Raw genomic sequence first — 27,763 nt, 5'->3', positions numbered from 1 at the left:
TTATAGTCCAACAGCTTTATTTGAAATCACAAGCTTTCGGAGCGCTGCTCCTTCGTCAGGTGAAGTGGAGAGATGCATAAAAACACAGCTTATATAGTCAGAGAATAATGTCAGATGTTTAAAGGTAATCTTTCTAACTGCCATTTATCACACCTCAGCAGAGAGATAATCACAGCAATCAAAGGTGTGAATGGTGTCCAAACAGGTCAGTCAGGAAAACATTACATCAAAGAACAATGAGGTGGGGTCACAAGGGGTCAAATGTTGCAGATGCTGGGGTCTGTATGAAAAACAAAAAAAGACAAAAAACATTTTTTTTGCTGGAAATCACAGCAGGTCCGGCCGCATCTGTGTGGAGAGAACAAGCCAACGACGACTCGAGTCTGGATGACCCTACGTCAGGTGGGGTTACATGTAGCGTGACATGAACCCAAGATCCCGGTTGAGGCCGTCCTCATGGGTGCGGAACTTGGACTGAGGATAAGACTGGAGAAATAATAATGGGAAACAAGGAAATGGCAGAGGCATTGAACAAATATTTTGTATCTCTCTTCACAGTAGAGGACACTAAAAACATTCCAGTAATAGTAGAAAATCAAGGGGCAAAAGGGAGGGAGGAACTTAAAACAATCACTATCACTAGAGAAAAAGTGCTAGGCAAACTTATGGGTCTAAAGGCTGACAAGTCCCCTGGACCTGATGGCCTGCATCCTAGGGTCTTAAAAGAAATGGCTACAGAGATAGTGGATGCATTGGCTGTAATCTTCCAAAATTCCCTTGACTCTGGAAAAGTCCCAGCGGATTGTAAAACCGCAAATGTAACGCCCTTATTAAAAAAGGAGGGAGACAGAAAGCAGTAAACTATAGAGTAAGCTTAATATCTGTCATTGGCAAAATGCTCAAATCCATTATTAAGGAAGTAGTAGCAGGGCATTTAGAAAATCATAATACAATCAAACAGAGTCAACATGGTTTTATGAAAGGGAAATCGTGTTTGACAAATCTATTAGAGCTCTTTGAGGAGGTAATGAGCAGGGTGGATAAAGGGGAACCAGTAGATGTAGTGTATTTGGATTTTCAAAAGGCATTCGACAAGATGCCACATAAAAGGTTACTGCATAAGATAAGAGCTCATGGTGTTGGGGGTAATATATTAGATTGGATAGAGGATTGGCTAACTAACAGGAAACAGAGAGTCGGGATAAATGGGTCATTTTCAGGTTGGCAATCTGTAACTAGTGGGGTGCCACAGGGATCACTGCTGGGGCTCCAACTATTTTCAATCTATATTAATGATTTGGATGAAGGAAGCGAGTGTATTGTAGCCAAATTTGCAGACAATGCAAAGATAGGTGGGAAAGCAAGTTGTGAGGAGGACATAAAGGGCTGGATTTTCATTGGGCCGTGAAATTGGGATTGGAGGCGTGTGGGGGGTTAAAATCCCGAAATCAGGGGTCCCGACCCCATCCCGCTCCCAACCCGCCTCCATGCCAGTTTCAAAGGAGGCGGGTACCCGCCCCGCACTGGGACCTGCCTACCCGAGGCGGGAAGGGATTAGTGCCAATTAACTGCCTGTTAACAGGTAGTTAACAGGCAGTTTTTAGCCTAATCCCTATTTTTAATGCTGAAGTGTGGGATTCCCGACGGCTCCAAACCATGCCAAGTTAGAGGAGGCGGACCATCGGGTTGAAGGGCTTGGAGGGGTCGAGATATTGGCGTTCAGGTGAGTGATGTGTGCATGAGTGCAAAGGTAAGTGTGTTTGGTGTGTCTAAAGTGTTTAAAGAAGTTTAAATGACCTTTTCTTACCTTTTCAGCCTTCCTTCCTTTAGGTCTCGGGAGTCCCTCATCTCACCGGCACAGAAAGCAGAATGGCTGCGAACTGTCAAAAGTGACAGCCTTCAGCTTTCTGTGCAGGAGAGATTTCTAACTGAGTCTGTGGAGAAGGACTCGGGTTAGAAGTAAGACTGTCAGTGTTTGACAGCTTCAAACAGCTGTGAAACGCTGATATTTCATCTGTCAAAAGCTCTTGACAGATGAAATTTCAGTCTGTGACGTCACCTGTTGCCGGGTGGTCCTCAATTGGCCTGCTGAGCCCGCTCCTGAATGAAAATCCAGCCCAAAGAGTCTGCAAAGGGATATAGATAGGTTAAGTGAGTGGGCAAGAATTTGGCAGATGGAGTAATGTGGGAAAATGTGAAGTTATCCACTTTGGTAGGAAGAATAGAAAAGAAAAATATTATTTAAATGGAGAAAAACTACAGAATGCGGCGATACAGAGGGATTTGGGTGTCCTCGTACATGAAACACAAAACGTTAACATGCAGGTGCAGCAAGTAATTAGGAAGGCAAATGGAATGTTGGCCTTTATTTCAAGGGGTATGGAGTATAAAAGTAGGGAGGTCCTGTTACAACTGTACAGGGCGCTGGTGAGACCACACCTGGAGTACTGCGTACAGTTTTGGTCCCCTTATTTAAGGAGGGATATACTTGCATTGGAGGCAGTTCAGAGAAGGTTCACTAGGTTGATTCCTGGGATGTAAGGGTTGTCTTATGAGGAAAGGTTGACCAGGTTGGGCCTATACTCATTGGAGTTTAGAAGAATGGGAGGTGATCTTATTGAAACATATAAGATTCTGAGGGGGTTGGTCAGGGTAGATGCTGAGAGGATGTTTCCCCTCGTGGGGGAATCTAGACCGAGGGGGCATAGTCTCAGAATAAGGGGTGATGAGGAGGAATTTCTTCTCTCGGAGGGTCGTGAATCTTTGGAATTCTTTACCTCGGAGAGCTGTGGAAGCTGAGTCATTGAATATATTCAAGGCTGAGACAGACAGATTTTTGAGCAACAGGAGAGTCAAGGGTTATGGGGAGCGGGCAGGAAAGTGGAGCTGAGGCTAAAATCAGATCAGCCATGATCTCATTGAATGGCGGAGCAGGTTCGAGGGACCGAATGGCCTGCTCCTGCTCCTGTTTCTTATGTTCTCAATTCCTGGAGACACCAGACCAATCCTGGAGAGTTGGTAACCCCTGACTGTAAGTCCTGCAACGTTTCAGAGAGATTCGGAGAGCCTCGGACAGCACTATTACACTCAGCAAGTCAACAGGAACAACAATTAGAGCAGGAATGTGTTGGTTGCTTGCCCTCATTCGGCTTAATAATTGGAAGATTGGACGTATTATACCAAAGGGTCTACTTCAACTGAAACAGCATCCATTCCTGAAGCAGTTTGAAAATAACTGGATGGGTCAAGGGGGATTCTGATTACAATTATAAAAGTAATAAAAATGTCCTCCCTTAGGACCATTGAACTCCATCTTTGAAATCACACAGCCAATCTGAAAAACAGCAATCTCAATTCAATTTCTTTTTTGGTATGACATATGTACTTGAAAAGGAAAACATTTACAGGGCTACGGGGAAAGAGCCGGGGGGTAGTGGGACTAATTGGATCACTCTTTCAAAGAGCCAGCCCAGGCACGATGGGCCGAATGGCCTCCTTCTGTGCCATGACTTTTGCCTCAGCTCCTGTCCTCTTCTCACATGATGCTGTTGTGTCTCTTGCTAAAAATAATTTGGTTTGTCAACTGAGAGATGTCAGCAAGCTGATCAGCTGTCACGGCCGCTGCCTTCGTCTGATGGTTATAAATACCCAGATAGTTATGAAATGAACACACAGATCTCATTAATCAACAGCAGGTTCCCTTTCCTTTGGGATTCAACTTTGAAAGTTGCAAGTTTAGATAATCCGGAAATGGAACCAGAAGATCTAATTCTAATAGATGTACAAACCACCCTATTTTGACAAGAGTCAGATACAAACATTTCCCCCCTCGCTCTCTCCTCTTAGACCAATTAGCCTATAAATATCAGGAGGAAACATAGGAACAGGTGTAGGCCATTTAGCCTCTCAAGCCTGTTCTTCCATTCAATGAGATCATGGCTGATCTGTGACCTAACTCCATATACAATGGGCCTTTAGGCTTACGGAAACTGGGGATGTCCCCGCCTCAATTCAAGTCATCAGAAGCTGTGCCTCAAATTCGCTCAGCCAGGCAAATCAGAAAGAGACGCATAATTCTAACAAAACCCACATTTTCTTGTTACAGCTCCAAACATATGGGAAGGAGTGATTTCCTATCATTTGCAGTGAAATCACAAACGCAAATACAAAGAACGAACAGAGAAAATCTGCCCCAAATGTGCAATGGAGAAAGTGACAGTGTACATACAGAGAAACAGTCAAAAAGGCAAATGGGAGGTTGTCCTTTATCTCAAGGGTTGGAGTTGGAGAACAAGGAGGTGGAAGTGATGCTTCAGTTGTACAGAGCCTTGGTCAGACCCCATCTGGAGCACCGCATTCGGTTTTGGGCACCACAGCTCAGAAAGGATATATTGGCCTTGGAGGTGGGTTAGCGCAGATTTAACAGAATAATACTGGAGCTAAAAGGGTAAATTATGAGGGCAGTTTGCATAGACTTGGCTTCTATTCCTTTGATTATAGGAGATTGAGGGGCGATTTGATCAAAGGGTTTAAGACGTTAAAAGGATTTCATAGGGTAAATACAGAGAAACTATTTCCACTGGCGTGGGGGAATCAAGAACAAGGAGACATAGGGATTGATTTCACCAGCCCTGAGGAGGCAGGTTTGGAGGCGGGACTGCTGGGAAAGTCAAAAAGAATGTGAGCGGGTCTCAAACCCACTACCAACCCGCCTCCAACCAATCTTCCCAGGAGTCGGGTCCCCGATTTGTGCAGGAACCCGACACCTAGCGGCGGGAAGAGGATTATAGCCACTTAACTGTCTGTTAACAGGTAGTTAACAGGCAGTTAAGAGGCTTTTTCCCATTTTGAGACTTCTGCTGCGGGCTTCCCGACGTCGGGGAACCCCGCCAGGGTAAGTGAGGCGTGCTGTGGGTCTGTTGTTATGTTGGTGTACAGATGACAGCTGCAGAAGGGGTGTGAAGGATGCAATGGGACACTGGTGAGTATCAGAAGTAAGGAAATGTTGAGAAAGTCATTTTGAATGTGTTTAGATTTCCCTGTAGGTGACAAGCTTTGAAGTGTTTGTGTGGCCTCACCTCATTGGGAGAAGTGACAGATCGCTTCTGTACCCTCACCTGCAGCTGCCATCTGTTTCATCCTAAGGAGAGAGTCACCGGAGAGCCTGGGTGAAAGGGCTCACCTGTGTACAGTGATTGTCAGTGTTTGACAGCACCTCAATGCTGTCAATCACTGTCAAATCATCTGTCAAAAATAAATGCTTCATGTCCCTTTAAGAAAACCGGCAGATGAAGCGTCATCAACTGACATCATCTGACACCGGCTTTCCTTTAATTGGCCAGCAAGCCCCCAGGGCGGGGCTTAACAAGGCCAATCAGGGGAAAATAGCGTCTGTGTGTCGGACATCACTGGGAGCGGGACTAGAACCCAGAAGGTAGCAGTCCCACCTCCAACGCATCTTGGTAATTAAAATCCAGACCATAATCTTAAATTTAGAGCTAGGTCATTCAAGAGTCAAACCAGAAAGCACTTCTTCACACAAAGGGTAGTAGAAATTTGGAACTCTCTCCCCTAAAAGGCTGTGGGTGCTGGGAGTCAATTGGAGCTTTCAAGACTGAGATAAATAGATTTTTGTTGGGTAAGGGTATCGAGGGATATGGAGCAAAAGCGGGAAAAGATGCAGATCAGCCATGATCTGATTGAATGGAGAAGCAGGCCCAAGGGGCTGAATGGCCTCCTCCTGTTCCTATGTTCCTAAGGACACTGTGCTTTTGGACATAGGCTGGAATTTTTTTTAAGGAACATGCCAATTTGGTGGTCTCCCCAGTGTAGAGGAGACTGCATCGTGAGCAGCGGATACAGTATACTAAATTGAAAGAAGTACAAGTAAGTTGCTTTTTCACCTGGATGAAGTGTTTGGGGCCCTGGACGGTGGGAAGGGAGGAGGTGAAAAGGGCAGGTGTTGCATCTCCTGCGTTTGCACGGGAAGGTGCCGTGGGAAGGGGAGGGGGTGTTGTGGGTGATTGAGGAGTGGACCAGGGCGTCGGGAGGGAGCGGTCCCTTCGGAAGGCTGGAAGAGTGTTTGGTGGTGGCATTGTGCTGGAGGTGGCGGAAATGGCGGAGGATGATCCGTTGAATGTGGAGGTTGGTGGGGTGAAAGGCGAGGACAAGGGGAACCCTATCGTGCAGCTCTTTCTGTAGAAGAGAGAAGGCGGAGGGCTGACCTAACAGAGTTCTTTAAAATTATGAAAGGGTTTGATAGGGTAGATGTAGAGAAGATTTGTTTTCATTTGTGGGGGAGACCAAAACTAGGGGCCATAAATATAAGACAGACACCAATAAATCCAATCGGGAATTCAGGAGAAACTTCTTTATCCAGAGAGTGGAACTCGCTACCACAGGGAGTGGTTGAGGCAAATAGCATAGAAGCATTTAAGGGGAAGCTGGATAAACACATGAGGGAGAAAGGAATAGAAGGATTTGGTGATAGGGTGAGATGATGTAGGGTGGGAGGAGGCTGGTGTGGAGCCTAAACACCGGCATGGACCAGTTGGGCCGAATGGCCTGTTTCTGTGCTGTAAAATACTCTGTAATAAATGGCATTATCAAATTAACCTAAATCTTTCCCAATTTGAGTGATTTTGGAATGTCAGTTCAGCTCAGTCAGTAGTATTTAATGGTAGCAAACGAGATAGAAATATAAATTCAACAAATAAACTTTATCATCACCAGACTCCTGAAAGTAAGACAGATTTGTATACAGTGACATTTATTTTCTACATTCTTCTTAGTGTCCAAACTCTGGTTTGTATACAAGATTTTTTAAAAATGCCAAAATTATGTAAAATGTAACAAAATAAATGCAAACGGTAATTAGAGTGAAAATTCGATACATCTTTTCAATAAAAATGAGAAGTATCCCTGAAAGAAAGTTGCTATAGATTCAAGTATAAATATCAAATTGTCAAATCATCATTTAGTCAGCTAATATTTAAAAAAAATTCATTCCCAGGATGTAGGCGTCGCTAGCAAGGCTGGCATTTATTGCCCATCCCTAGTTGCCCCTTGAGAAGGTGGTGGTGAGCCGCCTTCTTGAACCGCTGCAGTCCGTGTGGTGAAAGGTGCTCCCATAGTGCTGTTAGAGAGGGAGCAATGTTCCCTCTAAACTGCGCGGCCGCGCAGTAATGGGGAAGGTCCCGCGCAGGCCGCTCACCGACTATTCCATTGTGAATACCGCGCATGCGCAGAAATTTAAAGGGACAGGCTGGGCAGAACAAAGTGCAGCTCACAGGGAACATTGGTTGGTAGTTCCAGGATTTTGACCCAGCGACGATAAAGGAATGGCGATATATTTCCAGGTCAGGATGATGTGTGACTTGGAGGGGAACTTGGAGGTGATGGTGTTCCCATGCGCCTGCTGCCCTTGTCCTTCTAGGTGGAAGAGGTTGCGGGTTTGGGAGGTGCTGACGAAGAAACCTTGGCAAGTTGCTGCAGTGCATCTTGTAGATGGTACACACTGCAGCCACGGTACGCTGGCAGTGGAGGGAGTGAATGTTTAAGGTGGTGCATGGGGTGCCAATCAAGCGGGCTGCTTTGTCCTGGATGGTGTCAATCTTCTTGAATGTTGTTGGAGCTGCACTCATCCAGGCAAGTGCAGAGTATTCCATCACACTCCTGACTTGTGCCTTGTAGATGGTGGAAAATCATGATGGGAGTCAGGAGGTGAGACACTCACCGCAGAATGCCCAGCCTCTGACCTGCTCTTGTAGCCACAGTATTTATGTGGCTGGTCCAGTTAAGTTTCTGGTCAATGGTGACCCCCAGGGTGTTGATGATGGGGATTCCGGCAATGGTAATGCCGTTGAATGTCAAGGGGTGGTGGTTAGATTCTCACTTGTTGGAGACGGTCATTACCTGGCACTTGTGTGGCACGAATGTTACTTGCCACATATCAGCCCAAGCCTGAACATTGTCCAAGTCTTGCTGCATGAGGTCATGCTCGCCACATTATTTTCACCAAGAGAAATACATTTCATGATTTTTCTTTTCAAACAATCATCTAAACAGACATTTTGTTATGACAGCAATAACAACATCTACAAACTCTTAAAGCTGGACAAAGAGGTAAGGCAGATTGCAAACCCATTTTTAATTAATCAGTTAAAAAGAACAACTGCATTGACATAGCAGCCCATCAGGTCAAAAGGTCAAAGCATTTCACACACAGCTAAATTACTTTGGAACGGTGCGATTTTATAACTTAGTGGGTAAATCTCGCTCGAACGAACACTCCCTGCTATAAGCGGTGGGGACTGTATTACCATCAACTACTGCATTTGAGTTTGGAGCTTGATTTTCTGTTCCTGTTTATGGACTTCAGAAACAGGATGACCATGGGGTAGATTTTTGTCTCGACCTGTTTCGGGTTGCGGGCTCGAGAGGCCTGAGGTTCAGCAGGAATTGGTCTTCGAGCCTCGTTTACATAATTGGGGTTAACTTGTCCCCCACCACCTCCCCATCCCCCCACAGTCCCCTCACCGCACCCCCCAACCCCCAACGGGAAAGATCAATTTATCCTTGGTGGGCAAAGTGTCCAAATTTGCAGACGACACCATCTTGGGAGCAGTGGAAAATGATGAATATCAGTGCGCGCAAATTCAAACGGAGCTGGATGAACTCAATCGGCGGGCACAGAATTGGCAGATGCAATTTAGTACAACAACAATGACTTGCATTTCTATAGTGCCTTTAATGTAATTAAAAAGTCCCGAGGCGCTTCACAGGAGCGTTATCAAACAAAAAAAATTTGGCACCAAGTCTCATAAGGAGATATCAGGACAGATCGGGTTTTAAGGAGCGTCTGGCAGGAGAAGAGAGAGGGAGAGAGGCCGGGAGCTTTAGGGAGGGAATTCCAGAGCTCAGGAAAATGTAAGGTTATGAGATTTGGTGGAGGGAAGGTTGATGTGTTAAATGGGAATGTTCTTGAGGTATCAGAGCAATAGTGCGATCTTGGGGAGTTAGTGGACAGGTCACTAAAACCATCAGCACAATGTTCCCAAGCTGTTAAAAGAAAAAGCAAACACAATGTTTGGATGCATAGCAGGGATAGGGCAGATAAATCTCGAGAGTTTCATTTTTAAACTGTATTTGACCCTGGTGAGATCACATCTGGAATATTGCGGGCAGCCTATTACAAAAAGGATATCCAGTTATTGGAGGGGGTTGGAGAGAAGGTTGATCGCAGAACTTAAGGCAATGGTGTATGAGGAAAGGGTGACAACCCTGGTCTTTTCTCTCTTGAAAACAAAAGACTGAGAGGGTATGCAACAGAAGTGCTTAAAATTATGAAAAGTTTAGGGACACTGAGGCAGAAATTCGTCTTAGGCGGGAGTGAATAGACCGCCTGTTATAGGCCCAGCCCAATATTGATGTCAACGGGACTGAGTATCGGGCGATGAGACAATGCCCGTTTTGCTCGAACACCCAAGACAAATTTCTACCCCATTAGATTCAAGTAAGCTTTTCTGTCGTGTACAGATTTTAAGCACAAGGTGTCATATTTAAAAATTATTAGCAAAACAACTAGAAAGTGCAGGAGAAACCTTTTTTTTAACTAATTATGTGGATTAAATTGCTGGCATGGTTGGTGGAACAAGAATTGAAATGGGTTTCAGGAGGAACTAGACAGGTCCTTGTAAACAGATGGGATTCAGGGTTATTAAGCCAGGCAACAAGGAAATACTATGCATAGATGGGCTAGATGGATCGAAGGTCTTCCCCTGCCCGCACCCGTTACTATGTCACTCTGTTATAATACTTACAGTGTGCGGGTCTTGTAGGAAATGCTATGCAGTGTTAGGCAGCCATGGTCAAACAGTTTGTGTGGCAGAGTTCCTTTAGATATCCAGCTGTCTGTCACCGGGTCATAACAATCAAATGCATCACTGTCTTCAATGCTGTTGCTGGAGGTGACGTATCGCCCCCCAGTAACATAGACTTTGTTGTTTATAATCGTAGCTCCATGATGCATCCTCCTCTCTTTCATATCAGCACATTTTACAAATTGGTTTGACTTTGTGTCAAAGGCAATCACTCTTCTGGTGTATCCTGAGGGAATAAAAATCAAATAAAAAAAAACCCAAAGCAATAGTGCTTTGAACTGTAACGTTTTTGATTAAGATATTAAGAAAGAACATGCACCTTTCATAACCTCAGGATGTCCCAAAGTGCTTTACAGCCAATGGATTACTTTTTTTGAAGTGTAGTCGCTGTTGTAATGTGGGAAACGCGGCAGCCAATTTGCACACAGCAAGATCCCACAAGCAGCAATGAGATACTGGGTCAGAACTTCGGGTCCCCACGGGTGAGTACGCGCTGGGTACTCATGCGTAGGCCCAACGAAAGTGCCGGTTTCGTGCATGCAATGCGCATGCGCGGGAAACCGGATATTCCGTTCCCTTAAAGGAAGGGGTTCACAGGTCAAACGCGTGCGCCGGAGAGGCAGCGCGTACGCCTGGAACTTCGTTTTTTTTTGCAGGTTTTTCCGGGAGGGTAAGTCTCCAGCAGTTACGCTTTTAAAAAGCAGTCGCAAGGCCTGCTTTTAACAAGGTAAGTGGTGAATTAAGTAAAATTAAAACATTTTTTCCACAGGTTTATTATTTTTAAATACCTTAAAGAAAGGTAAGTTTATTTTTAGCCCCGTTAGAAACTGTAATTAATTTTTTCAAAAATTTAAATTATTGTTTAAAATAGTTATTTTATATCATTTATAGTTATTTTTAAAATGTGATTTAAAAAAAAAATTATTTGAAGTTTTAGTTATGTTTTGGGGCTGAACTCTATTCATAAATTTGACAGGCCTTCCTGTCAAATCTATGAACAGAGATTCCCTGCTATGATTGGCTCTCCATGGCCCACGTGATCCCAGGGGACGCTTCGAACTAACTGCACCCCTGGGACACGCAAGCACTGCGCGCCGGCAGTTGGAGCAGGCCCAGGATCGGAATCCCACGCGGGCCCACAGCTCAACGGCTGGCGCGCTAGGCAATTGCAGGTCGGAGGCTAGCGCCCGCGGGAAGCCCCCGACCCGAATTTCTGAGCCAATGATCAGATAATCTGTTTTAGTGCTGTTGGCTGAGCGATAAATATTGGCCCCAGGACACCGGGGAGAGTTCTTCTTCGAAATAGTGCCGTGGGATCTTCACGTCCACCTGTGCGCAAAGTTGCTGGGCGCTGCTCCGCCGTTCGCCTCGTGAAAATGGGATTTCGCCCTCAACCTCCCCGTGAGTTTCAGGAAATTGCTGGATTTGCGCCGAAACGACAAATTAAACCTGCCGCAGCAAGTTCGGGCTGCTACTTAACGACGTAAAGACCCTGTTAGTGAGGAGATTTATGTTCCTACAATGCCACTCAAACTGTGGAGTCTCATTCCTGCAGGTAGTAAATTGTTTCAAGAGGTTTTTAAATTTAAATTTAATTTTTTTCTTACTTTTCTTTTCTGTCTCTTTCTTCTCTCTCTGTTAATCCACTCTTTATTTCTCTTCCTGTAGCTGATCTGACTCGAATTCGCCCAATTTCCTTCCTCAATCCTTAAATCTCATTGGTTAAGGAGATAGACCTGTTGGTGCCGCCATTCACCGAGGTCCCAGATGCCCCCGTTGCCCTCGCCGCCCCGTTATCAGCTCACACTCCCAGCAAGTCACGCCGCAAAGTATTTTTGAGCTGAAGGGTGAGGGAAGAAGTCTTAACTAACGGGGCTCGCCGAGAGATGCCCCACTCCGACAAATTCTGGGCCAATGTGTGTTTTTTAAAGCCAATCCTCCATGCCGTCTCATTGCATCTGTTCCATCTTACCTCCAATGATAATAATCTTGTCACCGATCACAGCTGCAGGTGCACAGATGTTTTTAACCATCCTCGTCTCCATTCTGAACCACATGTTCCTAGGTATGTTGTAAACCTAAATAATAATGGAGTATTAAAGCACTTACAAAGTAATGTAAAAAAAAATAATTCAAACTCTTTGGACCCAACCTTGCTGGTGTTTTGACTTTAATGCTTGTGAAAATATTTGCTGCTGAACTATCAGGAAAGGTTGAACAGGCGGGGGCTCTTTTCTCTAGAAAAGAGAAGGCTGAGGGGTGACCTGATAGAGGTCTTTAAGCTTATGAAGGGGTTCGATAGGATAGACATAGAGAAGATGTTTCCACTTGTGGGGGAGACCAGAACTAGGGGCCATAAATATAAGACAGTCACTAATTAATCCAATAGGGAATTCAGGAGAAACTTCTTTACCCAGAGAGTGGTGAGAATGTGGCACTCGTTACCACAGGGAGTGGTTGAGGCAAATAGCATCGATACATTTAAGGGGAAGTTAGATAAACACATGAGGGAGAAAGGAATAGAAGAATATACTGATAGGGTGAGATGAAGATGGGTGGGAGGAGGCTCGTGTGAAACATAAATACCGGCACGGACCAGTTGGGCCAAATGGCCTGTTTTTGTGCTGTAGATTCTATGGGGAAGAAATTGGGCACCTTAGCGCATCCCGTTAACGCCTCTGGGGGGCGCTAATGGGGTGTTACCGGCGTTGCGAGCGGGTGCGGTGATAGTACCGACGCCCGCAAAATTGAAATGGAGGTTTGTGGCGGCGGTAACCACGAACGCCACATTTTCCTGTGGCTGGAGATCGTGATGTCATCCGGGTGCGCAGCGCCCCGACAGCACCCTGGCTCTGAAATTCACTCTCGCCCCCTGCCTGAGCGCCTGCCGTCAGCAACGACAGGTAGAGGAGGCGGAACGCAGTCGGACGAGCGCTGGAGGAGCGCGATATAAAGGCGTCAACTTCTGGGGGGTTTTTGTTGGCAATGAATGCCGCCTTGTCAGTTTAACAAAAGCAAGCGGGCGTTTTGAGCCATTTGAGCGTTCTCAACTTGAAGGAGTATTCTGGCTGAGAAAAATTTATCACTTTAATTTGGGCTACATTTGGTAATGCAACATTTCCATCATTTAAATGGGGGCTATGCTGGCACTGGACCTCGCACTCCAGCGTCACCGTCAGAGGCAGCGGAGGCAGAGAGAAAGATTGCAAAATGTGGCCAGAGAGAGGAGGGCCAACAGGGCTCTCAACAGGAGGCTTTACCCTCCCAGGGTATTCCGGCAGCACTTCTCCTACATCAATCTCACTGAGGAGCAGTGTCTTAGAAGACTCACTTCACCAAGGACATGGTCACAGAGCTCTGCCACCTCCTGCAGCCAGACCTCGAGCCTCACATCAGGACCACCACAGCTCTCTCAGTGGCAGTCAAGGTCACCGTCACCCTCAATTTCTACGCCAGCGGATCCTTCCAATGTGCAACAGGAGATATAGTGAACATCTCGCAGTTCGCCGTCCATTGCTGCATCCGGGAGGTCACAGATGCTCTTTACACCAGGAAAAGGGGCTACATTTCCTTCCCCGTGACCAGAGAGAAGCAGGACGAGCATGTATGTGGCTTTGCCAGGATAGTGGGCTTCCCCACAGTGCAGGGCGCCATTGACTGCACCCACGTCGCTTTGCGGGTTCCTCATATCAATCCTGAGGTATTCCGTAAGCGCGAACGCTACCACTCACTTAATGTGCAGTTGGTGTGCGACCACACACAGCGCATCCCCACCGTCAATGCCCGCTATCCTGGCAGCAGCCACGATGCCTTCATCCTGCGGCAGACCGGTATGCCAGCGCTCTTCCAGCCACCACATCAAGCTAGCGGGTGGCTGCTGGGGGACAAGGGCTATCCGCTCTCTACCTGGCTCCTGACTCCCCTCCGCAACCCCAGCACTCGTGCCCAACACTCATACAATGAGAGACATGCTGCCACCAGGAATATCATTGAACAGACTATCGGAGTGCTAAAGCAACGGTTCCGCTGCCTTGACCGTTCGGGAGGAGCTCTCCAGTACTTGGCTGAGCAGGCGCCCCTTTTCATCGTTGTCTGCTGCATGCTCCACAACTTGGCCATCATGAGGTTGCAGCCATTGCCACCAGGCTTAGCCGTACCACCTCAGGAGGAGGAAGAGGGAGGAGAGGAGGAGGAGGACGAGGGCAAGGAGGAGCAGGAGGAGGAGGAACAGGAGCAGCGACGGAGGATCCAGCCACTCCATCGGCCTTGTGGAAGGACAGTCCATGACCACCTCATCAGACTGCGGTTCCAATGAATTCGAGGCCACTTCCCGGTTGTTCACCCAGTCCCCATCATTCCATCAATTTCTCATTCCATACCACACCCCAAAGTTGAAATGAGACACATCACTATTTCTGCAACATTCCAATAAGAAATTTATCCAAATTCAGCAATCACATATATACAGCAACAATATTAACTAATCACCTTTGTGCAAACCCTTACTTGCCGTCTTTACCGTGCCTTTGCCTAATGTAGTACTCCTACGTATTGTCTCCCCAGTGGCTGCAGCAGGGCTGGTGGAAGGCCGCTGAGTGTCGGTCCCAGAAACTACAGATGGCCTTGCAAGACGCCCTAGACCAGCTCTGGGCCTGGAAGGCCTGGCTGTAGACTACGCCACCTCGGGATGGGCGGCAGCAGTCTGGGCTGGCTGAATGACAAGCAGCGACAAGGGCAATGGCGGAGTGGCAATGCTGGGAGCAGGAATGGTGTCATCCTGAGAGAGGACAGCAGGTTCCTGCTCCACTGACCCACTGGCACTCCCCTGGGGCAGCACCTCAGCATCCCCACCAATCTGATGCGACACTGTGAGACCCTCAGTGGACTGTGCTGGTCCCAGCGACAATGGCAGCTGTCAGAGCTTTCGTGGCATCAAGCTGAGACTGCATGAGAGCAGTCTGAGACTGGATGGCATCAACCATTGACTGCATTACAGCACTAAGACGTTGCGTGGCTTCCGCCTGTGCTGCAATGGAAGCTGCCACACACGCGTCATGAGGTCTGGGTCCCCACGGTCTCTCAGGGAGTCCACCATCCTTTGCAGACTGCCAAGGATGGCCTCCATGGTGTGTGCAGAGCTCTGTGCAATGTTGGAGGCGGACTCCTCCACGCTCCTTACCATTGCCGACAGGCTCTCGGGCACCCTTGCCATTGCACCTATCATCTCAGTGTGCATGCCCATCACCCTTCTTGTGAATGCCTCCCCATCGAGGTCCTCATCTGAGTCCTGCGCAGCAGAACTCGAGCGTGAACTCACCCTCCGGAGACCTGCCTCCCAAGCTATCCTTTCCCCCTGGCCTTACTGCAGCCCACTCGTCCCCGGTGCATCACCCAGTGCAGACACTTCTATTAAACTTGCCTCTAAAGATCGCATAGTGCCTGTATCTGAGGTGGTGCCTGCGGGTGAGAGATGCAGTGACGCGGTGCTTTGCTCCTTCTCCTCTTCTCCTTCCTCACTCTCAGTGGGAGGCTGATGGACAGGCTGGTCATCTGGTTGCTGATTTTCTGAAAGCATAAAGGCACAAGACTCACGTTAAGGTGAGGGAATGGGGGCAGGACTGGAGCAAGGAATGCAGACAGTATAATGAGCTGGAAAGTGGGAAAGGCTTGTGGTGTGAGGGGGAAGTGAGATGAGAGAAGGCGAGGGGATGAAGGTACCGTTGTTGTCCACAAGGGGGTCGACGTTGTCGCTTGCTGCCCAATGAGTCGCAGCACTCGCTCCTCCAGGTCTGAAAGCTATTGGAGCTGCGCATCACTCCCGCCTGTTCTCTGCTGCTCCCTCCTATTGTGGACCATCTTGACCTGCAAGAGAAACAAATGTGTGTGAGTCAGAGTCCAGCTATGTGTTTGGGAGATATGCCTGCCATAGTTGAATAGCTGTGATTGTAGGCAAGGTGTGAGATGTGGATGTGAGTTTGAGTAGGCACAGATGATTGGCGGGTGAGTGGTGGTGGTGTGGTGGTTTGTGCAGTGTGCACAGACTGAGGTTCAGATGCTGGTATGTAGGAGCTGTTGAAGCATGGACTCTCCCTGACCACCCGAGTGAGGTCGTTGAATTTCTTGCGGCCCTGCGTCAGGCTGCGTTCCACCACACTACTGGCCGAGGCCCCCTGGGCCACGTCCCTCCACATTGCCCTGAAGACCTGGGGCGATGGCCTCCTTCCAGTGTCCGGGAACAGCACTGCCCTCCTTCACTCCACTCCCACGACCGATGCCTCGTCTGTGAAACGACGAGCTCTCTCCCTGGGAGTGGGATCAGCCATCACGATCAGGGGACTGAGTTCCTTGCAGGTCACCTTCACAGCCAGCAATGCTGATAATGAGAACCTGCACAATGATACAACCTCCCCTTTAAGAGCTGGAAGGGGCCAGTGTGAAGGATCATTCCCGACTGCATACCACCTGAAATTCATTATCGCTCTGCTGGTAGCGCCTCTGTAGCGCCCTGTGTCATGAATCTTACCATTCATGTAGAAATGACTCATGGTATAACACTGGGTGGCCTGCTGGTGGCGCCGTCCCGGGAAAGTATAAATACTCGGGCGTGGGCCCAGCTTGCTCAGGACGTTTTTGTAACCAGGAACTAGTGATGTAACTAGAACTCATGGTTGTGAAACAGTTGATTAAAGCCTTGTTTTATATTCAGACCAAGTGCTTAGTAGTTTTCTTACGTCACCCTGCTTAGGTCATTAGCGCTTGATTTAGCGTTCCAGCTCTTTCCAGGATCGCTAACAGCCAATTTAGGGAAACCTCAGACTCATTAGCGCCTGGCACTTATTTTTCACGATTTCAAAATTTGGCACCCCAAACGGGGCAATACCGAATTTCTCCCCCAATGTCATTCTATGTAAAAGCAAGGAAGTTATGGAAAATCTTTATAAATCACTGATGAGGCCTCAGCTGGAGTATTGTGTCCAATTCTGGACACTACACTTTAGGAAGTATGTCAAGGCCTTGGCGAGGGTGCAGAGGAGATTTACTAGAATGGTGCCAGGGGTGAAGGACTTTAGTTATGCGGAGAGACTACAGAAGCTGGGAAGGTTAGAACAGAGAAGGTTAAGGGGGGATTTAATAGAAATGTTCAAAATTATGAAGGGATTTAATAGAGCAAGTAGGGAGAAACTGTTTCCACTGACAGGAGGGTCGGTAACCAGAGGACACAGATTTCAGATAATCGGCAAAAGAACCAGAGGGGGAGATGAGGAGAATTTTTTGTTTTTACGCAGCGAGTTGTTGTGATCTGGAATGCACTGCCTGAAAGGGTGGTGGAAAGGAAGCAGATTCAACAGTAACTTTCAAAAGGAAATTGGATAAATACCTGAAAAGGAAAGATTTGCAAGGGCTATGGGGGAAGAGTAGCGTGTTTGGGACTAATTGGATAGCTCTTTCAAAGGGGCACGATGGGCCGAATGGCCTCCTTCTGCACTGTAGGATTCTGTGAAGTACACTGTAGGAATGCTAGCTGCAGATAGCCTGCGCTCCGTTTTTATGGCTGGACCTTGCTACTGGGCCAGTGTAAATGCAGGAAAGCTGTCACGTCATTCGGATCCCTGATAACATGCCACTTAAACGTCTGCAATTTTTTTTCACCAAATCGCACATGAAGTGAAGGCGGGGGTTGGGTTGGGGTCGGGGGCGGGGGGGCAGGGGGCAGGGTGAGTGCAATTCTGTTGTCATGAACTATTACTCCAATATCCTGCAATTTATGCTACTTAATTCAAAGCCGAATAAATTATTTCCTGAATGTTTTATGGAGCTGCCTGCCAATCACAATCTCGTAACAAAGTCTTTGTTGTGGATTTATCAGTGGCATCACAAAGAGAGATGCAGCAGTTGAATATTTTACCTCAGCTATTTATGAGTACATTATTTACCGAGTGCGTTAATGCTGGTTGTCTCATGGTCTGGTTTTCATGAACCTATGTTAAGTTTAATGTAATTTGTCAAAACATTTGTAGCTTGATTAAATAACATGTGCATTGTGCAGACTAATCTTCATAGTCCACAAATGTTAAGAGCATGGGGGCTGCTAATGCTGTTTGTTCCCGACACAGACCCTTACTCCTGGAAACGAGTATTTAATTCAGGCCAAATCAGCCTGACCCAGTAGGCCCCATCTCAATTAAGGCTTTTTTTTTCAAATTGTTGCTGGCAGTCTTACATTAATCCCTAAAACTGTGATTAATTGAGCAATTTCAGCCTCATAAAACCTGACCTTGGATGAACCTTCTTGATATTTATACTCTGTGCAGTCTGATTAGCATTATTATTGACTGGTGAGGTGACAAATTGCCAGAATTTTCTGCCACAGTGACTTCCAATAAATCAAAACTATAATTAAGAATCTTGTTTTAAGCAAACATAAGATATGGAATAAATGCTGTTGTAAACAACTTGGCTAAGCAAGTTTCTCCCTAAGTGTTTCCCATTTGTGACTTAAACCCACTCAACCCTACGATATTGGCAGACTTACTTAGCGGAGGAGGACGCTGGGACAGTTCCTGAAGCACGGGGAGCTCTTCAAATGGAATGGGCTTCACCTAAACGTAACAACAACACCAACAACTTGTATTTATATAGTGCCTTTAACGTAGTAAAACATCCCAAGGTGCTTCAGAGAAGCGTTATCAAACAAACTTTGACACCGAGCCACATAAGGAGTTATTACGGCAGATGACCAAAAGCTTGGTCAAAGAGGTAGATTTTAAGGAACGCCTTAAAGGAGGAGAGAGAGGTAGAGAGACAGAGAGGTTTAGGGAGGGAATTCCAGAGCTTAGGGCCTAGGCAGCTGAAGGCACAGCCACCAATGGTGGAGCGATGAAAATCAGGGATGCTCAAGAGGCCAGAATTGAAGGAGCATAGATATCTCAGAGGGTTGGAGTGCTGGAGGAGGTTACAGAGATAGGGAGCGCTGAGGCCATGGAGGGATTTGAATACAAGGATAAGAATTTTTAAATCAAGGCGTTGCTTAACCGGGAGCCAATGTAGGTTAGCGAGCACAGGGGAGATGGGTGGACTGGTACCAATATCCTTGCAGTGAGGGGAAATAGAGCAGTGAGGAAGAATTTTAATTATTATGACGGGGAGAACCAAATGTTGTGTATGGGGGATTAAGTTTAAATATAGTGAAGGGGCAAAGCAGTCTAAAATAGGAAGTACGGGGATGGGGGTATGGAGAGGAATATTATACATTATTATATATCTTACATTTCCTACATTACAACAGTGACTACACTTCAAAAGTATTTCATTGGCTGTAAAGTGCTTTGGGACGTCCAGAGGTGGTGAAAGGCGCTATATAAATGCAAGTTCTTTCTTAAGGCAGATAGGATTGGGGAAAGGATAGTGCAGGAAAGAATAAGAAAAAATAAAAAGGAATTAAAACAGAAAATGCTGGAAATACTCAGCAGGTCAGGCAGCATCTGTGGAGAGAGAAACAGAGTAAACGTTTCAGGTCGATGACCCTTCGTCAGAACTGGATCTCCAGCATCCGCAGTGTTTTGCTTTTGTAAAATATAAAGGAAGCCTGGGCGGAAGAACATGAATGGGTTGCAGTTTTTTAATCCGCAAATATGCCAAAGTTGGGGAAGAAGAGGCACTACTTTGGATGTAGCCTTGACGGAAACTCGGCTTCAGCTGGGGTGAGATTGAGAACTAAATATTCCTGGCTATAAAACTTTTAAGAGAGTTAAAGAAGGAAAGAAATGATAGTAGGAGTGACCTTATTAATTAAGGACACCATTAACAACCATGGAAAGGAAAGTGTTAGTTGATGGTGGTGTACAGGCGGAGTTTGTCTATGTTAGAAACATAAAACATAGAAACATAGAAACATAGGAGCAGGAGTGGGCCATTTTGCCCTTCGAGCCTGCTCCGCCATTCAATATGATCATGGCTGATCCTCTATCTCAATATCATATTTCCGCTCTCTCCCCATACCCCTTGATGCCTTTTGTGTCTAGAAAGCTATCTATCTCCTTCTTAAATATATTCAGTGACTTGGCCTCCACAGCCTTCTGTGGTAGAGAATTCCACAGGTTCACCACCCTCTGAGTGAAGAAATTTCTCCTCATCTCAGTCCTAAATGTCCTACCCCGTATCCTGAGACTGTGACCCCTCGTTCTAGACCCCCCCCCCCCAGCCAGGGGAAACATCCTCCCTGCATCCAGTCTGTCTAGCCCTGATAAGGTAAGAAATAATAAGGAATCTGTTACCGTACTGGAAGTACATTATGAACCATCAAATAGTGGCAAAGATATTGGGCCAGGAATTAGGATCGGGTGCTTGCCGCGCGTGCAAGCCCCCGATCTGCACTCACCCTGCGCGCTGACATCTGAAGCCCGGGCCTGCTTGCATTTCCTGTCACTGGCCCGGTTCAGATGTCGGCGCGATGTGCTTACCTGATCCAGCGGCGTAGTTAGTGCGATGTGCCGGCTGGGATCAGGTGAGCACTCTGCAGCCAATCAGGGGAGGGGAAGCTCATTCATGAGTTTGATAGTAAAGACTGTCAAACTCATGAAAAGTACGGGCGCCCAAAAGACTAGTTTAACTTTAATAAAAATTTTAAAAAACATCCCAATAATTAAATAAACTATAAATAACTTTAAAAAACTATTTAAAACAATTAATAACATTTTTGAAAAAAATAATTTTTTACGAAATCGGGTCTAAAAATAAACTTACCTTACTGTAAAGTCCTTAAAAACAATGAAGCTGTGGAAAAAATGTAATAATTTTAAATAATAGACCACTTACCTTCAAGAATCCACTCCTTACGCCTCCTTTTTTCATTTCTAAAAAGTCCAGGCCCTTGCACACGTGCAAACCTGTCAAAACGAAGGAAGTTCAACACGTGCGCGCAGAGTCCTGCGCGCACGCGTTGGACCTCTTAACCCCTTAGTTCGATGGAGAGGAAATGCCGGTTTCCCGCGCATGCGCTGTGCATGCTGAAATCCGGCACTTCCAACGGGCCCACGCGTGAGTACACCGTCCGTACTCACGTGTTGGGACCGGAATTACTGCCCCATTGAGGTTAAGATATGTAGGCAACTTAAAGTGGTTTGCACTATTGATAATGGGGGATTTAACTATCCTAAGGTACATTGGGATAAGACTGGGTTGCTGTCAAAACAAGGATGGATTCTTGGAATTTATCCGGGAGATTTACCGTGATTCAATAGTCAAGGAAGTGATGTTGATTTTGTACATGACATTGATGAGGCTATGGCTGCAATATTGTGCACAGTTCTGATTACGAGAATGATACCAGGAATGAAAAGTTATCGTTTTGAAGAGAGTTAAAATTACAGTTTTCCCCCAATAGACCAGATTAAAGGAAGGTATAATAGAGGTTTTTTAACGTATGAAAGGTTTTGATGGGGTAAATAGTGAAAGATTATTTCTGCTGGTTGGCAGATCAGTAACACGGGGGCATAAATTGAAGATTATTAGAGGAATGAAGAGGGCAGTTGGAAGAATATTTTTCTCCTGGAAGGTTATTGGAAAATGGAGTGGTTTACTAGAAACTGCCGACGTAACATAATTTGAAAGGTAAAACAAAAGCAAAATACTGCGGATGCTGGGAATCTGGAATAAAAGTAGAAAATGCTGGAAACACTCAGCAGATCAGGCAGCATCTGTGGAGAGAGAAACAGAGTTAACGTTTCAGGTCGATGAGCTTCGAAAGGTCATCAACCTGAAACATTAACCTTTTTTGCCCCCTCCACAGATGCTTCCTGACCGGCTGAGGGTTTCCTGTATAACTTAAAAGGTAATTGGATCCCAAAAAAAAAGCATAGCAAAAGGTACAGAGATAGGGCATGGACGTGAGGTTAGAGCAGCGAGCACCTATTGAAGAACTAACAGCTACAAAGGTGCGATGTGCCAAATGGCGTCCCGTGTTGTAAGTTGTGTGGTTCTGCGGCTGTCTGAAGGAGCGACATTTTTTTCCAGAAAACTTCTCGATGATGCTTCTAGTTGATTTATTCCAGCTCTACAAACATCACCAGCTTGTGTTATGGTGGGCAAAAGCTGACATTGTCCAATTTCACCCCCCCTTTCCTCCGCCCCCCCCGTCTTTGAGCACAAGAGATTAGTGGAGAATGGTCCTGATGGCTATACCTGTATCAGGCGAACAGCGTTCTGCACGCTGTCTTCTCCGCCGAAAACATAGAGTCTTTGGTTTTTGGCGGCAATAGCCGGGTGTAGCACGGCAACGGGCATGGGTGCCATCACTTCCCAGATGCTGAAAATGCTGTCATATCTGTGCAGTGTATTTAGTATCTCTTGATTTGGCCCAACTCCTCCCAGGGAGAAAATATAGTTCATGTGTGCTATGGTCTGGTGAGAGTAACATGGCACCAACATATCTTCTTCAGACCTCCAACAGTTCATTTTCAGGGAAAAGCTATACACACTTGCACTGATGATGGTCTTCTTATTTTCAATGATCAGTCCTCCAAGGATGTATATATTACTGTGTAAGCACACTGAAGAAGCTTTGTAGAGGTGCACAGGAAGCTTGGAAAGACCCAGCCACTGCTGACTCCTTGTGTCATATAGTAACACCTCCCTTGTTGTCTGTTGGTTACCCTTCCTACCTCCGATAATGACAAGGAACTCCTGGGAAGCATATCTGCGTGGAACGTGCCACATGGGCTTGATATCAGGGGTGTTTGAAGGGCTCAAAGAAAACAACAACCGACTGGCTGACTCCAAGATGCTTTTGCAAACAGGTGATGACTGAACAAAGGGATTGTTGGCTATAAAGTGAAAGAGGTAGGTGGGATGGACATATTGGAGCCGAACCTTCTTGAGGAGCTCATGCATATGTTTCTGTCTGGCCTTTGGGTCGTGGCTGATCCAAGTTGTCAGTGTGTCGAAAACTTCCTCTTCATCAGCACACAGTTCATCATCTCCAAGGTAGTCTGCAAGTTCAGTGGAGGAGAGCTCCTTCAGGTCCTCAGATGATGCTACCTCCAGGAAATGTGCCAGTGCCATTGCCTTAGCCTGTTTCTGCAAGCTTTCACAGCTGAATATTTGTGCCAGTCTTGCCATGCTGAGGCAGTTTTCAACAGTCAACTGATTTTGCAAGTACAGTGAGCAAGCCTCAAGCACTTTGGGGTACTGGTAAATACCAGCAGCTTCCATCAAAGAGAAAACGTTTGCGGTGTTTATGGTAATCTCTCCTGTATAGACATAATCCACAATCTGAGTCAGAATGTCCCCATGGATCCCCAACAAATGTACCCGTGTAAGGAAGCTTTCTTTGAAGTTGTCACAAAACATGGCCCTGAAATAAGGGCTACTTGATGCCAGTACATTTCGGTGACAAGGGACTTCTTTGTCCCCAGCGCAAAGAATTACATCAGTCAATGTCTCTTCGTGTCGTAGAATATTAAGCTGTTTTAATAATTGATAAGACAGGTCCCTTTCTTTAAAATGAAAACAGTTGTGGAGAACAGTATCGTGACCACCTTCATCCATGCTGGAAAACAGAAGGTTTTATTAACATTCGTTTGTGTGTGGTTCAGGAAGAATAGGAAAATTAAACATGCAAATAACATAAACATTCTGTAATTGATCCCATACTAATTCCGAGTTCATGGATATGGGTTGTTCATGGTTAGAAGTGGATTATAAAGAGTTTAAATTATATCACAGACCTCGATAGTGGCTCGGCTTGTTACCTGAACCCTGGGATTGTATAACTTTTTTTTAAGGTAATTGGCAAAAGAGCCATTGGTGAGATGAGGAGAATAAATTTTACGTAGCAAGTTGTTGCGATTTGGAAAGCATTGTCCGAAAAGGTGGTGAATGCAGATTCAGTAGTAACTTTCAAAAGGGAATTGGATAGATACTTGAACGGGAAAACATTTTCAGGGCTATGGGGAAAGAGTAGCGTGTTTGGGACTAATTGGATAGCTCTTTCAAAGAGACACGATGGGCCAAATGGGCTCCTTCTGTGCTGTCAGATTCTATGATCCTATGCACTACCAGTAATCCACTGTCAGATATCCAATATTTCTTACATTCTAGAGGTGGGCCTCCTGTTCAGATAGTCCTGGACTTGGAGCGTGATTTATGTTGTTTGCCATAGTCCTGCTGCCAGACTCGACGCGATGGTGGTCCACCCAGCATACTCATCACCTCAGTGGTGACTCGGCGGGTCGATCGCAGGAAGTCGCGGAAACTCGGGGGGGAAGAAGTAGTTAGTGACAAAAATGAGGCGAAAACAGTTTGCGCTAGAATTTCCTCGCTGAAAAAATATTTCCCACGCCGTTCCTGCACGGTAAATGCGCCAGAAACAATGAGGAAAATCCACGATAGCAAAATACTGCGGATGCTGGAAATCCGAAATAACAACAGAAGACGCTGGAAAAACTCAGCAGGCCAGGCAACATCCGTGGAGAGAGAAATAGAGTCAATGTTTCAGGTCGAAACCCTTCTACAGAACTGAGAAAGGCAGGAAATGAAACAGATTAAAAGGCAGTTTGGGGGCTGGGAAATGGGGGAGGGGATGAAAGAAGAGACATTAAGAGATATTCAAGGTGAGACAAGATGGTAATAGGACAGGTAAAGAAACAGACAATGGCTCTAGATGAAGTGTGAAATGCGCTGGCAGAGTGAGAGACAGCTGCCATGTGGGAGAGAGAAAAAAGGAAAAGGCACAAACCAAAAGTGTGGATAAAAAATATAAAAATATAATGGGGGCCGAGGTTATGATCTGAAATTGTTGAACTCGATATTGAGTCCGGAAGGCTGCAAAGTGCCTAATCGGAAGATGAGGTGCTGTTCCTCGAGTTTACGTTGAGCTTCCGTGGAACAATACAAGAGGCCAAGGACGGTGAGGTCCGAGTGGGAATGGGGCGGTGAATTAAAGCGACAGGCGACTGGAAGCTCGGGGTCACCCTTACGGACTGAACGGAGGTGTTCCGCAAAGCGGTCACCCAATCCGCGATTGGTCTCCCCAATGTAGAGGAGACCACATCGTGAGCAGCGAATACAGTATACTAGATTGCAAGAAGTACAAGTAAATCGCTGTTTCACCTGGAAGGGGTGTTTGGGGCCCTGGACAGTGGGAAGGGGGCAGGTATATGGGCAGGTGTTGCATCTCCTGCGCTTGCACAGGAAGGTGCCGGGTGAAGGGGAAGGGGTGCTGGAGGTGATAGAGGAGTGGACTAGGGTGTCTCGGAGGGAGCGGTCCCTACGGAATGCTGAAAGGGGAGGGGAAGATGCATTTGGTGGTGGGATCACGTTGGGGGTGGCGGAAATGGCGGAGGATGATCCATTGAATGTGGAGGCTGGTGGGGTGAAAGGTGAGGACAAGGGGAACCCTATCGTGGTTCCGGGAGGGAGGGGCAGGGGTGAGAGCAGAAGTGCGGGAGATAGAACGGACATGGTCGAGGGCCGTGTTAACCACGGTAGAGGGGAATCCTCGGTTGAGGAAAAAGGAAGACATGTCGGAAGCACTGGTGTGGAAGGTGGCATCGTCGGAGCAGATACGGCTGAGACGGAAAACCCACCCCTGCCCTGCGTTAATTCTAGCTGCGTACGATGGCCTCAGAGAAGAAGGATAACAGCCATCAAGAACAGTAGGAAGAAATTGAACGTCTCGATTGGCTGGTTTTGTAGTCCTTGCTGGTTCCAGATTGCTTTGTGTAAATAATACTGAAATATTTGATTGGGTGGATTTTAGTACTTCTGAGTTGCTGAATTGGAAGCTTTTCCATTTGTCCAATGAATGGAATGGATTTTTGATTGGCTCAAATATCCAATGGTGAAGCACTCAGTATGGTTAGCAACAGATTATGGCCCAGAAATTCAGGTCAGGGGCTTCCCGCGGGTGTAAGCCCCCGACCTGCAATTACCTTGCGCGCCGGCCGTTGAGCTGTGGGCCCCCGTGGAATTCCGATCCGGGGCCTGGTCCAGCTGCCGGCGCGCAGTGCTTGCGTATCCCAGGGGCGCAGTTAGTTCAATGCGTCCCCTGGGATCACGTGGGCCATGGGGAGCCAATCGGAGCAGGGAATGCTCCATTCATAAGTCTGACAGGAAGTGCTGTCAAGACATAAATACTACGGCCCCAAAATAGCACTAAATCTTCAAATAAATTTTTAAAAAACATCACATTTTTTAAATAAACTATAAATTACATGAAATAACTATTTTAAACAATAATTTAAATTTTTGAAAAAATTAATTACATTTTCTAACGGGACTAAAAATAAACTTACCTTTCTTTAAAGTATTTTAAAATAATAAACCTGTGGAAAAAATGTTTTAATTTTAATTAATTCACCACTTACCTTGTAAAAAGCAAGCCTTACGCCTGCTTTTTACATTTCTAAATTCTGCAGGCTTACGTTCCCGGGAAAACCTATAAAAAAGACCGAAGTTCGATGCACATGCGCAGCCTCTCCTGCGCACGCGTTCGTCCTCTGTACCCCTTCGTTCAGAGGAACGGAAGTGCCGGTTTCCCGCGCATGCGCAGTGCATGCAGGAAACCTGCACTTCCATCGGGCCTACGGGTGAGTACCAACAGGCACCTGACACTTTTGAGAATTGAGGCCTTTCAGATGCCACACTTTGAGGTGATTTTAAACTCCACCTCAGCTCCCCTCGCCCATTCATCTCCAAACTTACATCCCCATGTCCTCTCTAAACCTCTCCATCCATACGAACTCTCCTACACATATTCGCAGCCCTCCCCTCAACTTCACCATCTTCTGCGGCCTCTGTGCCCATGAGTGGGGGGAGGGGAGAAATTAGAACCTAGCTCCTGGGTTCAAGCACCAGTAGGTCAATCCGAAGAAGCTTTCAGATGACACGAAGGCCGTTCTCCTCAAGGCAAGTGACAGCTTTGCCGCCGGTTTGTTGACCAAGAGGACCGACCTTGTCAAATCTGAGCCCGTTTCTGACGCTTGGCATACGGTACATATGCCATGAGCACCAAGGGCACAACACTCAGGAATTCTGCCGGAATTCTGCCAGCGTTCGCGCCAGTACCGCTTCTTTGTATGCTATCGGCAGCAAAGAGGGCAAGACACAAGACCCGCCCGTGGAATGTTGGCACATCCCACACTGGGCAGTAACACTGTGTAAACGTGTCCCAGTTTCTGCCCCCACCCCCCTCCCCCAACTCCTCCTGGCAACACCCGCAGTGCACCAAAAAAAAACAAGGAAATGTGAGGCCAGAATTTTGTAGGATAGACATTCTATCAAACCACCAATGATTTCTGTGATATAAAGTAATGGATGCTACATGCAAACATCACACATACAAGGAGCAATTACACATGAAATCCACACAAGACATTTTACTGACTACACCAAAGAATTCTATTCAAAGTATAACATCAGTAAATCATTATTTTTTTTAACTTGCTAAAAGCAAGTGACAGGCACATGCAGACTACAAGTTAGGGGAAAGCCACGGCCCAGTACTTCAATGGTTAGGCACTTGCCAAACATTTCTAACGGATTATTCAACTACCTGAATGGAACTGAATGGTATATCTTCCTGTGCTTGCGAGGTCCAGAGCACAGCCTCCTGTACTGTGCTGAACTTTCCTCTTTATTCCTTCTTTTCTGACCTGACACCTTCTGCCAGCGATGCGCGCACTCAACGCACAGCAAGGGAAAGCGAAGCACCTCCGTTTAGCAGTGGCAGTGAATTTTTCTGATTATCTGTTTTCCAGATTTTGTTAATAAGCAGGCAAGCCTTCCTTTGATACTTGTATTTAGCTGAGCGCTCAGGCAGAAAACATAGTCTACATTCCATGACTATTAATAGGGCAGTGTGCAGTTTCAGCTCATGGCAACAT

At 46.5% G+C, this 27,763-nt stretch overlaps 1 protein-coding gene across 4 annotated transcripts; it reads right to left on the bottom strand.

The window, feature by feature from the left end:
• klhl38a (kelch-like family member 38a) lies at positions 1-27,763 on the bottom strand. Of its 4 annotated transcripts, none has more exons than XM_085993662.1 (5): positions 27,433-27,751; positions 22,062-23,427; positions 11,854-11,959; positions 9,822-10,107; positions 1-486 (listed from the first exon to the last, which is right to left on the bottom strand). In XM_085993662.1, the coding sequence occupies exons 2-5, from the start codon at positions 23,424-23,426 to the stop codon at positions 399-401; spliced, it is 1,845 nt and encodes a 614-aa protein (XP_085849788.1). In that variant the 5' UTR covers position 23,427; positions 27,433-27,751; the 3' UTR covers positions 1-398. The 4 variants fall into 4 exon arrangements, with proteins under 4 accessions (XP_085849788.1, XP_085849789.1, XP_085849790.1 ...); XM_085993663.1 differs by lacking the exon at positions 27,433-27,751 and adding an exon at positions 23,972-25,955; XM_085993664.1 differs by lacking the exon at positions 1-486 and having other exon boundaries at positions 6,654-10,107; positions 27,433-27,749.

This window comes from Somniosus microcephalus, chromosome 7, assembly GCF_052327205.1.
Source record: "Somniosus microcephalus isolate GS21.2 chromosome 7, FLI_Smic_1.0, whole genome shotgun sequence".
NCBI lineage: Eukaryota > Metazoa > Chordata > Chondrichthyes > Squaliformes > Somniosidae > Somniosus > Somniosus microcephalus.
The sequence above is the reverse complement of the archived record's forward strand: the minus strand, read 5'-3'. Positions and strand labels throughout refer to the sequence as shown.

Excerpts from the sequence above, each read along its gene's own strand:
- klhl38a (XM_085993662.1), bottom strand. The coding sequence starts at position 23,426 with ATGGATGAAGGTGGTCACGATACTGTTCTCCACAACTGTTTTCATTTT. Across the intron at positions 11,960-22,061 it reads ACGCTGTTCGCCTGATACAG|GTTTACAACATACCTAGGAA; the intron begins GTATAGCCATCA and ends ATTATTATTTAG. Across the intron at positions 10,108-11,853 it reads CAAGATTATTATCATTGGAG|GATACACCAGAAGAGTGATT; the intron begins GTAAGATGGAAC and ends TTATTCCCTCAG.